The sequence below is a fragment of the Dendronephthya gigantea genome, unplaced genomic scaffold (genome assembly GCF_004324835.1).
Source record: "Dendronephthya gigantea isolate DGI-Jeju-01 unplaced genomic scaffold, DenGig_1.0 000110F, whole genome shotgun sequence".
Lineage (NCBI taxonomy): Eukaryota > Metazoa > Cnidaria > Anthozoa > Malacalcyonacea > Nephtheidae > Dendronephthya > Dendronephthya gigantea.
In genome coordinates this window covers 274,456-291,474 of record NW_021163120.1, presented here as the reverse complement: position 1 = coordinate 291,474, position 17,019 = coordinate 274,456, and the positions used below count along the sequence as shown (strand labels likewise).

Sequence of the window (17,019 nt, the reverse complement as noted above, 5' to 3'; positions counted from 1 at the left end):
ATATAGTGACGTAGAAATACTATTCCCGAAGTTCGCGTGATTTTTATCAATTGGGTCTCCGGAAACTCTCATCCAGTGTGTTATGAGACCAGGGTTGCAGGTTTTGCCTGTTTACTATTCTGGATCTTCAATAATAAAGCGAAGAATAAATTAAGTACAAGGTGGCCACAGTCATGCGCTCATGCATGAGTGAAGATATTTGAAATTCAGTTAAATTTAGTTAAACCAGCCTCCAGTCGGTTCAAATGAAAATTTGATACTCTCTCGTGTCAACCAGAGCCTGACTAATTATTGACGTGTGTTTTGAAGTATCCGATGACAATTTTAAAGTATTTTATAAACACCGCATCGGGTGCGTAGAAGTCCCATGATCATTCACTCAGCATTCGATCCATTGTGTCCGTACGAAATGGACGTTTACAACACAATAACAATTCTCGCACCTGTGTTAATCTTTTACCCTCTGCTTATTCTTTTCGCCTTTCCTCTCACCTTACTTGGAATGATGTACGCTACCGTCGTATTTCTTCATGTTTACCGGCACAGACGAAGGGAAATCTACGATGCTTACTCGGAGAACTTCTGGGACGGAGCGAAACAGACAGTGGCTGCAGTGTTCGATGCACAGGCGACGTACTGGAACGGTATTATCCATTCATGCATATCGTATTATTTATTATTCACGTTTCTAAGCCGTAACTTAGAGTCTAATTTATGCGGAGTAGCGCAGACGTCAGCGAATATCATATCGGGAAGTTTGTATAATTTCCGAAAGATACAATTGTCTTAAATAAGAATAATACTTGAGCTTTGTTCCACTTCATCACCCTACACTTTGCTTCGGTAATATTATTATACTTGGTTGTAATTCGATTATCGTAGACGTCGATAAATAGTATTTAAAAAATCTGTTGGAAGTGTATTTAATCGAAATAGGCGATATCTCGGTCGATATGACCACTTGCCTAGAATAAAGGTGAAAATTTTGCTGGATATTTTGTGCGTAAAATGTAGCACTTAACCGTTTTATTCCGAACGATGAAGTAACCAGCAATCATCACAGAAACCTGGTTTAAAATTTTTTTGCGGCTTTAACCTGTCTGTAATAGAAAAACATGCTTGACCTTGTCTTGCGTGACCTTGACCTTCCTTGAGGACGGATAATCTCAGACATGTGTAGTAAAAAAGAGATAAGTTTGATTCTCAGTTTGCCCGATAATTTTTTATTTTACCCACAGAATAAAACCGCATTCAGTCAGCCGATGCTCGACATTTTTCCTCTGTTTTATTTTGGACCGTATTTTAAACTTGGACCGGCTGCTTTATGTAGTTGCTCGACGCGGCATATTATAATTATGTGAATCACCATCAAAGATAGAATGGTCCCTGTCGCTAAATTGCGCCATGTTTAAAAACTCTTCTATATAGGTATCTCAAAGCAATACCTATACAAATTGCAGTATACTCAATTATATGTATATAACCTTTGGTATCTTCAAATGTACATTGTTTGCACTCGACTCATTGTGTCGGATCTCCTCAGCTGCCTGATGGGTTAAATGATAGTTTGGCCACCACAAGTCCCTTAGTTTACTCAAGGTCATAGCAGCGCAGTGCACATGCAGGGGCTCCTGAGAAATTTTCACAACTGGGGAAATGAATGTGCAACGGACGCTATAAAAAAGATGCGGCAACTTGATCTCAGAAACTTTTTTGCGAATTCAAATCAGTTTAAAAGAAAATAACTTTGATATGTTTGTTATGATTATGTCGTATCGTATTCGCTGAGGGCTGGTTTCCTTTTGACAAGTTCTGTTCTCCATAATATGATATCCTATTTTGGTCAACAAAGGTACGCTGATGCATTGCAAACGCGGAAGATGGCGATATCAACATGCTTTTTTTCAGAAAGAAAATATCATTTTTTGGCAAGAAACCTTACCAAACGGATACAAATTAAGTTCCGATCCTCGGTCTTATTGATGTCTTTTGGCATTCAGCGCTATTTTAAACGTAAATTTCAAATGTATATTCTGAAGTCATATTGATATACTTCTACCACCAAACTGACCAAAGGTCGAAAAACTATATGATAACACCTGGGCTAACGACCCTTCACTCATATTCACGACTATATTCTTTGGTTTGATATTCGCCAATCGCCAATGCACAAACATTGATGGATGCAAATTGTCTATTTTAATCCAGGTTATGAGATCATCGGTTTAGAGAAAGTTCCAGATCATGGCCCAGCGTTGCTGGTGTATTATCACGGGGCTTTGCCGATAGACATATTTTACATTATTGCGAAGATGTTGTTGTACAAAAAACGATCGCTAAAGAACATTGTAGCCACCTTTCTTTTTAGATTACCAGGTATTTATAGTTTCTAGTTCTCGTAATTCCTACAATTACTTCACCTCTAGTACACTTTAATTCCTAAAGTAAATTATACTGAAAAAAACCCGTAGACATTCTGCTTTTAACCACACGCTAGGAAAATTGATTCAATATGGATGAAGTTGGTCAGGATCGTTATAGTCCAGGTTTTTTTTTAATCCTGTTGTATTTATTGGAATATATATCCCTTGCAGGATTCAAAATAATGTTAGATGTCTTCGGGGCTTGCTCTCCGACCAGAGAAGAATGTGTAAAAATGCTAAAGGTGTGTTGTTGTATCGAGATATTCATTATATAAATATAACGTTAGTTTAGTTTAAGTTTCCTTCTGTAGCAACACTGGATCAATAAGAGATGATCCTTACTAGACCTCTTGGGAGAACACTTTTGAATTAATAGAGCTATCCAGTATAAAGTTAATTTAGTTTAGATTTTCTCCTTTACTAACACAGGAACAATAAGAGATGATCCTTACAGGACCTCTAGGAGGAACAGTTTAGAACTGATAGAACTATCCAGTATAAATGGAGTTAGTTTAGTTTAGGTTTCCTCCTGTAGTAACACTGGATCAATAAGAGATGATCCTTACTGGACCTCTAGGAAGAACAGTTTAGAACTGATAGGGCTATCCAGTATAAATGAAGTTAGTTTAGTTTAGGTTTCCTCCTGTAGTAACACTGGATCAATAAGAGATGATCCTTACTGGACCTCTAGAAAAAACAGTTTAGAACTGATAGAGCTATCCAGTATAAATAAAGTTAGGTTTCCTCCAATGAAAACACTGGATCCGTATTAGAATCGACGAAGCAATCCAGCGGTACATTTTCTGATCTCAATTCATTACAGGATGGTGAATTACTAGCCGTATCACCAGGAGGTGTGAGAGAAGCGCTGTTTTCAGATGAGAATTATAAATTAGTTTGGAATGGTAGACTTGGTTTTGCCAAAGTTGCACAGGAAGCACAAGTGGTAAGTATTTGAAATATAAGAATTTAATCCATCGTATTACGTGTTTAAATTGTGTGTCAACAGTTTAACACCTGTAAGGTTACAAACTACAAACCTTCTGTGTATTTCTCGATCGTTTTTTAGACCATAATTCCAGTTTTCACGCAGAACGTGCGCGAAATCTTTAGGACAATCAAAATGGGACGAAGTAAGTCAAAATGAAATGTTAAATTTATCTCCATTTGAAGAGGCTTCATTCTCAAATATTCTCGTTATTATTCAGGAATATTGCAAAAGCTTTATGATTATACACGATGCCCGTTAGCTGCGCCTATCTATGGAGGATTCCCTGTGAAAATGAGGTGATGTTGTAGCGTAGAAAACGGCGACAAACTCAAGAATATCTCACGAACACACAATCGTTTTTAGGACTTTCATTGGTGATCCAATCCCATACGATTCGACGTTGACTCCAGAGGAGCTTTCAGAGAAGGTAAAACGTTTTCTAGTCGGAAAGAAACTTTTGAAATGCATGTTTATGTATGCGATTGAGTTTCTCGTTTCTTTTATTTAGGTTCAACTAGCGATAGAAGATCTTATTTTGGTACATCAGAGAGTGCCTGGTTCCATTCTGGTTGGATTGGCAGACAGGTTTACCAGACGAAAACATCTTTGATTATTTGGGGGTAAATAAAGGACAATTGCAAAGGTTTTAAGCGCCGGCATAAGGTTTTATATTGTTGGGGAATGTTTGTTAACCAAGGGTGAATGTAACTGCCCTTTCGAACAGGAAATAATCGTTCAAGTTACCGGTTGAAACTTGTTGGAGAAACGTTTATTTTGTACTGTATGGATGCAAGATGGCGGAACTTTTTACTTCGAAGATTTGAAGCGTCTCGTTGTTATTTGCAATTGAATTTGGAGAGTTTTGCAGATAAACTGAATCGAAATATAGTTTGAAAAATTTAATTGTTTTTCCGAATTGAATTTTGAAACTGTGCATTTGAATATGGCGAAGAATGCAACGAGTCACCAATTGTTTTCTGATGTTTATTGGAAAGCCGCCAGTTTTATCGACACCTTTCCGTGACTTTATTATGTAGATCAAACTGAAGTTCTCGCTTGTCATCATTTTCCGTTTGGCATTAGTATAATCACTCGTTTTTAAATTTTAAACAACTTCTTAACCAATTTCATGCACACATTGTTGATATGGAAGACGACTCAGATGAGAATATATTCATAGCAAAGCGAATTGATTTATTTAGTCATTAGTGTAACCGAAACATTTAAACTACAAAATGACCTTAGAGCGTAATCAATCCACCCGCTAAACAATTGAAATTAAAACGATTTTCGGTACAAGTTTAAAGTTACCATCTTAATTATACAATCTTGAAGTATCTTGAACAAAAATTTTCCCCTAACTCTATGCCCTGATTTAAAAATTCATATAGATTCATACTGCAATATGCTTTGCTTCTATTTGATTCATTGGAAATGTCAATTTGAAATTTCTGTGTGGTTTCAATTAAGGATATATCAATTACCCACAGAGTATATAGTCCCTGCACCTGATCTTTGAGTTAATATTTGATGTGGTCAATTTCAAACCATGTTCAATCATGCACGCATCAGTTCGACACTTGCGTCTACAGGAAAAAGGTTGATACCATTACGACACTTGCCAAATACAGCGTCGTTTTTCTGGGCTTTGTCTGTGAAGAGGTGGAAACACTGGACTTTGTCTGTGAAGAGGTGGAAACACTGGGCTTTGTCTGTGAAAAGGTGGAAACACTGGTTTTCGGTGCGGCGCGGCAACGTTTTCCACTCCCAGGACTGTATTTTATTACCATTGTTATTTTTTGCTTTTTCTTTGAACTTTGGTTAAAAGCATAACGAATAGTCTTGTTTTTAAGGTAATTAGTTTCGTTTGAAGGAACGTATACAGTGGCGTATGTTTTTGTCTTGTTTTTATCTTGCACGTGAAGCTTGTAATACGTTATTGTACTCTGATTGACTTTCGATATATATTTACCTTCAAACAAGATGCAACACTCTTTGTCTCCGGTTTCCACGACTGATTGCTGCAAATCGTTGATGGTAGGTAGTTTTTCTACTTGAAAATATTCGATGACTTTCGAAATACAGTTTACGTTATCGCCCGAAAAAGTCTGGTTGTTTTTGTCTTTATCGCATTCATATTCGAAAAATACTTTTCGTTCATCGCAGGTGTGGTCACCACTGTAATTTGTGGGACACGTTTTTCGTTTATACCGTCTGTGAGAGGCACCTCTGATATACCCGACCGCACTTCCGTCAACCAATCCACAGAAATCCCAGGTAGTCTTCCCTGTGTAACACCAATGGTAGTTCGTTCCATGTTGATCGCACGGATGATCCTCAAGACAGGGTTTGCCGTTGCTGGCGACGTCGTTATCAGGCGAACAATAGTCCTTTCCTTCGTTTGTGTTGCATCGATAATGGCCGTCTTCACTTTCAGCGCAATTATCGTCACACAGGGTATTGTGATTCGAGGTAAAATGACGCGTGTCGTAGGGATACATGCGCACAAACACCTGATAGACGCACGCTATTCCAAATAGGCTCAGAACAAGGAATACCTTTTTTCCACCATTAATCATGTTAGAATTTGTTGACTAAAGAAGCAAAAATAAAGTTGTTAGGACTGTGCGAAGGACTGCAGATGGCAAACACTCCAGTTAAAGTCCAGCAGTCAGATGCTGTGCGACTTCTGGCGAGGTAGTCATAAGGTCTGGATACGTATCCTATTACGTTTAGTGACCATGAGTGACCCGATTATGAAGATGAAATATTTCTTATAACGTCATATTAATAAACCTGTCAATTCTCGAACCAAGCTAAATTTTTTGACTCACGAAAGTAGTATAGAGCAACAAAAAATAAGCTCAAATCACCCATGTTTATTAGTACAATTACTTTTATCTGGCTAATATTTTCCCCTTCCCATTGACAACTAGAAGTGCACGGAACCTTTCAAGAATTCGATTAAACGGAACCTTTCAACCTTGGCTGCCATTTGTTTCAATTATTCATAATTGATGCTGAGGAAACTGGAAACACATTCTATATACTACAGTCAAGACCTATTTGAAAACAAACTTTCTACGTTGAAAATTATCGTATGCTTTAGTTGAAATTGACTCATGAACTAACAGGCTAGTTTCATCCAAAAAAATTAGGGATCTATTTGTATCCCGTTTGATTTATGTCGCTCATAGGTTGCTTGTGGCTTTCAAAGGCTTTAGAAGAGTGACCTTCAAGAAAAATCAATCTAATTAATGTATACAACCCAGCTAAAAATAATCGGATATTAAACTTGAATTCTAGAATATACAGACACGTCGGTTGTTACTGAAACTACCGACAGTGTGACAGGCCTATGGATGATAACTCATCCGTTGCAAACAACTCTTTCAGAAACGGACGATCGGAAGACGTAAAGTGAAAGCTTGGACGGTGGACTAAAGAGGGTTCTGGATATTCGAAGGACTAATTGGCCTGTTTTCCTTCAAATGGCTTCCTTCGTGACATGCCCGTACATGATAATAATGGCCGCTTACCTGGTAAAATATTTCTGCAGCTTTTTATTCCGGTTATATTATGCTCTCTCTCTTCTCAGTGCCTGATTCGCCTGGAAAACTCTGAAAACTATCTTTCTGCTTGCTCTTCTTTGAAAAACGGATCTCCGATCTCGATGCTATTTATTTGTGCGCTTTGATGTGATACTCGCGGGGTGTCAGACTGATTAATAAGTTGCCTGATATAGCCTGCGCATTATATGTAAACTTGAAATTCAACTCCCTCACAGTTACTGTTGTTAAAATGGTAAAAAAATATTAATTTTCATTTTGGTATAAAAATAGAATTTCGGGGTCATCACACGGGGAACAAACGGAAATGACGTTATCTTAAAATAATGGTATCAACGCAATTTATTCAAATATGAGACAATAGCCATGATTACACGCAACACTAATATCAGCTAATATCAGCTAATAATAAAATTCTGTTCACGAGCTCTATCTAGTTCTGAAGCTAGGTCAAGCTTAACACAGCGTTAAAATTTACATGCATGCCTATCCGTGTAAAGGTCAAATCCCTACAACTTCCAGGCTTGATAATTGTTGTGAGTATTTTATGCAGAGAATATTTTATGGAAATCAAAAGAAAGGGCTGTGTTTTTTTGTTTCAGAGATTGAATCTTCGACATTATTTGCGCCGACTGCGATTAAACGGCTGTCAAAAAATATATATTTAGTTTGACGTAACAAAATAAGTAATACATAACTCCTGAAAGTACAAGGTAGTAACTTAAATCATATTCAGCAAATCATTAATTTAATTCTTGTAATTAGGTTAAGATTAGCGTTGAGATTAGTTCTAGGTTCATGGTTTATTAAGGTGAATCCCAATCCTAAACTCTAACCTTAATCCCAACTTAATCTCAAGGATTGAATTAGTGTATTTAGGATTTACCAAACATGGGATTATTACCGGCACGCGAAATTTGTGCACACGTGGTCAGATTGTATCAAGGGTAATCGCCGCTAATCGGTCGACTATATTGTCTCTTAAACTACGTAAAATTAACACCAATATAGATTTGTGTTCGTTTTGAGAAACGATTGCGCTCACAACGAAAGCATGGAAACCATGAGAACATTGGTAGTGGCCAGGGAAAACAGCATCGCACTACTAAAATGCGCCTGTGTTGGAGTTGCGTCAGATGTCGTTTTTGGGGTCGTTGTTCTATTCGAATTCACGCTTGAATTCGTCATGGTCCTGGTTGATGTTGAATTCGTCATGGTCCTGGTTGATTTTGAATTCGTCATGGTCCTGGTTGATTTTGAACTCGTCATGATCTTAGTTGACGTTGAACTCGTCATGGTCCTGGTTGATGTTGAACTCGTCATGATCTTAGTTGATGTTGAACTCGTCATGATCTCAGTTGATGTTGAACTCATTACGGTTGGATTATCTGTAGCTGAACACACCGCACTTGTCGACACTGTACAGGCCATCAAACTCTTGCTGACATTTTCTGGTTGGGACTGGATGCTCACATTCACCTGAGCACGCTCGTTTGAACTCTGTTGAAGTGCATTGCGAATATTCTCATCTCCGATGCATGTGATATTTTTTACAGGAACGATGACATTGGCGTACGTTGTTCCGTTTGGATAACAATATTGCGCCGGCACAACATAAAGGTCGTAATACTTTGTATCACCAAATGGAGTTTTTAGCAAATACATACAAAATTCGGAATTAATAAAAATTAGCCCTGAATTAGGAAGGTCTATCTGGTTATACGCAAACAGTGCGGTAATGCTGGAAATGTTTCTGCTTGTAATGTTTGCGCAGTCAGAACTTAATATTACTGTCTGGTTATCACATGTCTGACCATCATAGCATTGTCGTCCGGCAAACGTTTGGTGAAAGCACGCCATTGCGACCAGCACTGGGACTAAGAGACATCCATAAATCATCTTGAGATATTCAACTGAAAACAAACACAGTCATATTCAAGGAAAGCGCCCATAAACTCCGGCAAACACTAAATCGCAATTCATGGCTCTAATGTTGTTTCATAAACCGTCGGGTGCATGGCTTAATTTCCATTGTTTGTCGCCGAGAACTATGGAACAAGCAATATGCAAAACCACAGTCCACACGTAATTGTATTTGAAATCTAAAATATACCACATATAACTTGCAAGAAGCCAGACTTTTATCATTGAAATTCCAATGACGCGATCACCGCCTTTTACTACTTTCAAAATTTCAATCAGGTAAATTTCAATTAGCAATCATGCTGGTAAACGGGTTCTTCTACCATAAATATTTCAAGTATAAATACGATTTACTACAGTGAGATTTCAACGAATGAATGGACAGATTATCCTCACAAAAATACGATATAGCTATATGAATTTTTTCAGCAACTTACCGATTTACTTTATATTTGTTTTGTAGCTTGATATTCAGGAATCAGGTTGATAACTCCCGCTCCTTTTCAAAGCCTTGAACGCCTAAGATAAGTGATTTACTGAAAATCTACTGAATCTTGCTAATTGTGCGCACGTACCCGCGATAGTCAACACTCAATAATGATCCAGTTTATAGCTAAGTCAAACTTTTTATACGAACTCGTGCATGATCTATTTATAGAGCGAAAGGAAGTCGTACATCGAGGAAGTCTCGAGATGACGCCGCGCAATTCTTTTTATCAATAAAGATCGCATTATATGCATATTTTACGAAAGATAACCTTTCACAAGTCAGCCAAGTCTCGTATCCGCTTATATTATTTTTTTCACAAGCGAAACTAACTGTCTCACTTATTTCAGTATCTTTGCCGTGAGGTATTTTATGCGAATACACAACATGCATAGTTTCAAGCAGATTAGGAAAAACTCAGTCCTTTTCAGTATAAACAGCTCTAAAGGCTCAGGCCAGTTAGCTACAATGAACGCATATTATACAGTTGAGGATAATCTGCACATTAGGGAACGAGATCCGATTATATTTCTGCGGATAGTTTTACAACTTTTTCGACATCGTTGCCGTGAGCTATTTTGACTATTTTGTGAAAATAAAGCTAATTTTCGTACAGGAAGGAAAAAACAGTTCTTTTTTATTAACAATCAGTTATCAGGGTTAGTACAAGAGGGTGATTCTTTTTACAATTTTACCTGCCCGATTATTCTTCTTTCCACTCAGCAATTCCGTTAGATTTTTAATACAAGTGTGATGAATGTCTCATCGACCACATGGGTATTATCTCAGCGTTTATGGAAAGAAGGAAATTAATGACTTTAAATGGAAAACAATTGAAAAGAAACAATCATGTCTCTTAAACTATGCAAAATTAACACCAATATAAACTTGTGTTCGTTTTGAGAAACAGTTGCGTTCACAACGAAAGCATGGAAACCGTTAGAGCACCAGTAGTGGCCAGGAAAAACAGCATCGCACTACCGAAATGCGCCTGTGCTGAAGTTGCGTCAGATTTTTTTGTCGTGCTCGCTGTTCTATTCACGCTTGAACTCGTCATGATCTTGGTTGATGTTGAACTCATGATCTTGGTTGGCGTTAGACTCATTACGGTTGGATTATCTGTAGCTGAACACACCGTACTTGTCGACACTGTACAGGCCATCAAACTCATGACATTTTCTGGTTGGGACTGGATTCTCAAATTCACCCGAGCCCGCTCGTTTGAACTCTGTTGAAGTGCATTGCGAATATTCTGATCTCCGATGCATGTGACACTTTCATTTACAAGAACAAGGACATTGGCGTACATTGTTCCGCTTAGTGGGCTACAATCTTGCGGCGGTACAACATAAAGGTCGTCATACTTTGTATCGCCAAATGTAGCTTTTAGCCGATACATACAAAATTCGGAATTATTAAAAATTGGCCCTGAATTAGGAATGGATATCTGGTTATACGCAAACAGTGCGGTAATGCTGGAAATGTTTCTGCTTGTGATGTCTGCGCAGTCAAAACTTAATATTACTGTCTGGTTATCACATGTCTGACCATCATAGCATTGTCGGCGTCCGGCAAACGTCTGGTGAAAGCTCGCCATTGCGACCAGCACTGGGACTAAGAGGCATCCATAAATCATATTGAGATTATCAACTGAAAACAAACACATATTTATAAAGTTTTTTTCATTGTGATTTCTTCTGTTAAATTTAAATGCAGACAGATTACTGGTATTTTAGATTGTTTCAAGAACTCTGCATTCAAGCTAGTACTGTACATCGTTATTTACATCTGCCTAGCACCGTATACCACGGGAATACAGTTTCACCGCTTTAACGAAATACTCAAAATCTCAATTCAAAATTTGCCTGTTTTGACTTTGGCCGCTTCAAGGAAAGCGCCCATAAACTCCGGCAAACACTAAATTGCAATTCATGGCTCTAATGTTTTTCAGTCCGACCGTCGGGTGCATGGCTTCCATTGTTTGTTGCCGAGAACTATAGCACGACTAGCAATATGCAAAACCACAGTCCACGCGTAATTGTATTTGAAATCTGAAATATACCACATATATGATATAACTTGCAAGAAGCCAGACTTATTATTGAAATTCCAATGACAATAATTACATAAAGTAAAGCTTTAGTAATATGAGTAATGATTATATATATGAGCAATATATTGTTCAGGCTTTGTAATCTTCACCGCCTTTTACTACTTTCCCGCAAAAATTCAATCCGGTAAATTTGAATTAGCAATCAGGTAAACGGGTTCTTCTACCATAAATATTTCAATTATAAACACGATTTACTGCAGTGAGACTTTGACGAATGAATAGACCGACTATCCTCACAAAAATACGATATAGCTATATGGATTTTTTCAGCAACTTACCGATTTACTTTATATTTGTTTTGCAGTTTGATATTCAGGAATCAGGTTGATAATTCCCGCTCCTTTTGAAGCCTTGAACGCCTCTGTATAACTCTCTAAGATAAGTATTTACTGAAAAGCTACTGAGTCTGGCTAAGTGTGCGCACGTACCCGCGATAGTCAACACTCAATAATGATCCCGTTTATAGCTAAGTCAAACTTTTTATACGAACTCGTGCATGGTCTATTTATAGAGCGAAAGGAAGTCGTACATCGAGGATGTCTCGAAATGACGCTGCCTTATTCTTTTTATCACTGATAAAGATCGCATTGTATGCATACTTTACGAAAGATAACCTTTCGCAAGTCAGCCAAGTCTCATATCCGCTTATATTTTTTTTCACAAGCGCAACTGTCTCACTCATTTCAGTATCTTTGCCGTGAGGTATTTTATCCAAATACACAACATAGTTTCAAGCAGATTGGGAAAACTGACCCAGTCCTTTTCAGTATAACAGCTCTTTGCTCAAGCCAGCTACAATGAACGAATGTTACACAGTTGACTGAGTTGAGGATAATCTGTACATTAGGGAAGAAGATCCGATTATATTTTTACGGATTTCTACGGATAGTTTTCAACTTTTTCAGCATCGTTGCCGTGAGCTATTTTGACTATTTTGTGAAAATGAAGCTCATTTTCGTACAGGAAGGATAAATAGTTCTTTTTTATTAACAATCAGTTATCAGGGTTAGTACAAGAGGGTGATTCTTTTTACAATTTTACCTCCCGATTATTCTTCTTTCCACTCAGACATTCCGTTAGATTTTTAATACAAGTGTGATGAATGTCCCATCGGCCACATGAGTATTATCTCAGCGTTCCATTTAAGCGGCCTTCAAACTAGCTGAATATGAACAGAAAAAAGTACAAACATTCAACAGTTTAGCTGGGGGGCTTTTGCGCATCGGTTCTTCCCAAAACAGCGGGGGGGGGGGAGGCATGATTTATAGCTTTCCCAAGTTTCGAATGTTTTGAATTTTTCGGGGCATGAACTGTAACTTCGCTGTTTTGTCAGCCTAGGTAAGCATATATTATATGTCTTCTTTTTTTTCTTTTTTTTCCCGATAATCTTTCATACTTGGCATTTTAAATGCATTTTGAACAAAGAGACAAATAGGCAGTTAAGGCTTATATAATATATGTATTATGTATTCCTGATAAGAAGATGATGAATACGAAAATAATCATTCCAAAACAATGTCTATGGCTCCGAACCGAGCGATACTTCCATGACTTTGAACTGTAAGATGATCGAATTTGCACTTTGAGGGGAAGTCTATAGACATGGACTAATAATAGGCTTATTTAGGGTGCATTAAATCTATACTATCGAACTATCGTTTATCCACACAATTAAGTGCTACGCGGGAACCGAAAATTCAAGTCTCTAGAGTCAAGTCAGTTATCTGCTTTTTGCAAATGTTTATAAAATAGCTAGGGCTCGATTTGCGCTTGAAATTTCTCGCAAGGATTGGAGATATCGCAATATTATGGCAGCCTGACAAATTTGAATCGAATGTTTGTTGAAAATGGAAATAATTCATATTTTCATCTTATAGAAAGCTAAATCTGATAGAAAACTAAAAGTATTTCTAATCTCTCGTATATTTGACGCCTACCAAAAGTCCAAAACAAAATTAAAATATTGTTGTTTTTAAAAACAGTCCCAGAATGCATTGCAAAAGTCGATTGGGCCGCGCGCAAAACTCAGGGGACTAGGGCGGACGACTAGCGAATTAAGGAATTTCAAAGTTTCACATGTGGAAACATCAATAGAAAATACTGAAAATGGCGACTTTGCAGAAAGTTCTCGGATTAACTGCTATGTTGAGTAAGCGTAAGGTTTTTGATCAATGTATGAATAAGGTATTCAGATGATTAGAAACATTAAATTTTGATAGGTTAATGTTGAAATGCATGTAGGTTTTTGATCATAGTTACTTGATTAGAGAGTGCATCAAATTCACCTCCCGGGGGGGAGGTCCCCTGGCCCTGTCAAGGAGTTTTTCTTCCACGATCCACCCTGGACTTCACTCAAAGATTTTCTCAAATAGTTATAAACCCTTTTATCCAACCCTATGCAACTGCATTTTTTCAGTTTAACCTTTCTAGAATTGATTTTTCTTAGGCTACAAACTTTAAGATTGAATGTGACTGTGCATTTATTTCAACTTGTTAATAGGTCAGAATTGTTGCAGCTGATCCAGGCAAAATTGTAGCTGAGTTAACTGTGGAGGAAGAGCATCAAAATGTAGTTGGTACCCTGCATGGTGGTTTTACGGCAACCATAATTGACAGCATGACAACAATGGCATTATTATCCAGGGAAAATGGTCAATCAGGAGTGAGCATTGATCTTCATATCTCGTATGTTTATTTATTTCCCATTCTGAAATGCCTCATTAGGTGGCAAATGTATCATCAATATTCAACTTTGCTCACCCAGGTATTTGGCAGCAGCCAAAACTGGTGATCTTGTGACAATAACTGCCGAAGCTTTAAAAGTTGGGAGAACTATGGCTTTCACCACGGCAGAGTTACGACTACAAGATGGGACTGTCATTGCAAGAGGGAACCACACAAAGCATCTAGGAAACCCTAGACCAGCTAAAAAGTGAACCCCAGTAGAATTTCTCAGGAGTTTCTTATATAATCAAATGTTTCACCGGAGAAACAACTTGCAGTTATGAGAGAAAGTGAAATCTTTGTGGTTATTCCATTGTGTTGTGCATAATCTTAGCCAGGTTGAGGTGCCCTTTGCTTACGGGGGCAACCCTGTGGCCTTTCCTGCCATGTAATAGTATCATACATGATACATATCATACATTAATGATGCCTTCTCTTCGCATTAAAACAAACCGGTAATATTATTCTAAATATGCGTTCTCCTGTGGTTTGCAAGTTCGCATGCACTTGTAAATTTAGGTTTCCTATTTGTGTGGTAAGGTAAAATGAATGTGCCCTTTTCTAAAACTTTGCCCCTGCCACCCTGAACTGCTCCCCGCACCCCGTATCTTAGCTTGAACTAAATCAAGTTATGTTACTTGTTGAACATGCCAGTTCAACAATTGTACATTAAGGCAGGTACCTGGTAGCCAGTTTTATTTTCAGGTGAAAAATAGATCTAATTAATGATCTGTTATGTGTTGAGTACAAGTATTTCTGGCTGATGCCAGACAACTTGGGTCTTCACAGACTTCACTTGTCAGTTGTCATGATATGCAAGGAAATATTTGAGACAATAAATTATTGACCTCATCCATAATATGTCCTTGAACATTTTATTTCAAATTTAATTAGTTTAAACAATTTATAAACAAATTTAAAACATTTTAAAAACATTCAAAATTCAAATTTTAACAGTTCGTCTGTACATTGCTATTACTGATAGCTAATTTCATTTTTTTCAACAAAAATTTTGTAATTTACGTGTACGTCGGTACGTGCAAAAAACGCGAAAGTAAAGACTGCTTTCCACTTACGCGTTTTTTATACGCATGTACACGTACGGAAAATGTTAAAAGCTTTTAATTTTTTATTATTCAACATTCAGGTCAACTAATGCATACTAAAATATGCAGAAAACCAAGTTCCTTCGATTTATTCACTTAGTTTTTTCAAAGGTAACATGTACAAGGATTTAGACACAGTTTAATGATATACAGTTATGGAACTCGCGGCGGAACCCTTTGATGTTGCTGTCCCCCTGCCTACGCCATTCCACGCGCCACGCAAATTGCTCTGGCAAGTGTATTTTGACTCTAAAGTAAGGGAAAAAGGTGTTCGAAAGACGAAAAATGTTAATATTTTAAAGCTGGCTCTATCGATCTCCATTTTTGCGCCTAAATTTTAAAAACAAACGGTAAATGGTTGTTTTTTTGTAGAAAATATATGCGTTAGGTTAAAGAGGTAAGAAATACAAGCGCGAATGATTTTCTTTATAAATATCAAGCTGATTGCCAACATCGTCGCCGATTATAAATTAGGCAGTTATTTTTTCATCCAGAAAACATCTGAGCTGATCTTAAAAAAAGCATGATTGATGAGTTAATATTACAATTCAAACACACGAAAAAAATCTTTGAAAATAATTTATTGTGCCATAAAACTAGCAAAAACTACATGTTTTTTATTCGAATTTTGAACTTGAATTCAAAGGATTTACAATAAACAAATGCAACTTTTACCTATATATACAATACTTTTTACATGAGTATAAATCCAACTTCACACACAAAATGGTAAATGCTAACAGATATCAATTTCAGTTCATACATGATTGTAATATTCATGAAGGACATGCAAATCAATTTCCAATCTAATCTATGCAATTCTGTGTGGCTTCTATGAGAAGATTGAAAGCTATTTTACAATTTTTGGATGTGAATATAATGAAAAATATAAATATTTTTTGCTCTGAAACTATAATATGGTGATGAACTCAATGTGTCCTAACCTTCCCTTAATCCCTTTTACATGGAGTTTTAATGTTGTAGAATGTGCATTGCATGGATAGATTCAAAAACAAGGCCTTTGTTGAGATTAATTACATGAATGAATTTAGACCAAGCCTAAATAATTTGAGCAGTTAATGCATAAGAAGGGTAATATAAAAGCTTATATACCTATATATGAATAACTGAATAACATAAATTTCTTATACTATATACAAGCTATAATTCTAGAACCATTGTCTAACCTTGCTGCTGCTGCTAGATATTTCAGTTCTAGAATTTCCATCGGTACCAGCCCAAAGAGGGTCTGAAGAGTCCAAAGTGAAATAATAATACACATATATAGAGACATAATAGGGTTCACAAATATCAGTAAACTGCGTATGCGTTGTAAAACGGTTTTTAATAGCCATCTAACTTGCTATCTTCTTGAACAGTAGAAGTCAATGTCTTGATATGTCGTCTGCTCAAAAGTTAACTGAGAAGATTGTTTCGCCATCTAGAGAAAAATACGACTGCATGTTGGCGAAATATAGTCAGATAGACCTACATTTATTAGATGAAATACCAAACTTTGAATTTTTACCTGGCAGTTCTAGAAGCTTCGTGTGAAAATCGCACTCCTCGTAGTTGTATTTCCCTTTTTTTCCCGTTTTAATTCGTATTATCGCAGTCATTTTTAATCCAAGAGGAGCAATGTCGGATGGATAAATAAAATTTGTCAAAAAAACGAAGAGCAAA

The 17,019-nt window shown here is 37.1% G+C and overlaps 2 protein-coding genes across 2 annotated transcripts; both read left to right on the top strand.

The window, feature by feature from the left end:
• Window positions 1-252: 252 nt before the first annotated feature.
• On the top strand, window positions 253-4,531 carry LOC114535096 (transmembrane protein 68-like). The gene is made up of 8 exons (XM_028556478.1): window positions 253-644; window positions 2,209-2,376; window positions 2,595-2,665; window positions 3,247-3,369; window positions 3,493-3,556; window positions 3,632-3,710; window positions 3,778-3,841; window positions 3,923-4,531. The coding sequence occupies exons 1-8, from the start codon at window positions 368-370 to the stop codon at window positions 4,022-4,024; spliced, it is 948 nt and encodes a 315-aa protein (XP_028412279.1). The 5' UTR covers window positions 253-367; the 3' UTR covers window positions 4,025-4,531.
• A 9,010-nt stretch (window positions 4,532-13,541) lies between these two features.
• On the top strand, window positions 13,542-15,267 carry LOC114535083 (acyl-coenzyme A thioesterase 13-like). The gene is made up of 3 exons (XM_028556464.1): window positions 13,542-13,690; window positions 14,007-14,191; window positions 14,271-15,267. The coding sequence occupies exons 1-3, from the start codon at window positions 13,613-13,615 to the stop codon at window positions 14,440-14,442; spliced, it is 435 nt and encodes a 144-aa protein (XP_028412265.1). The 5' UTR covers window positions 13,542-13,612; the 3' UTR covers window positions 14,443-15,267.
• The last annotated feature ends 1,752 nt before the right edge of the window (window positions 15,268-17,019 follow it).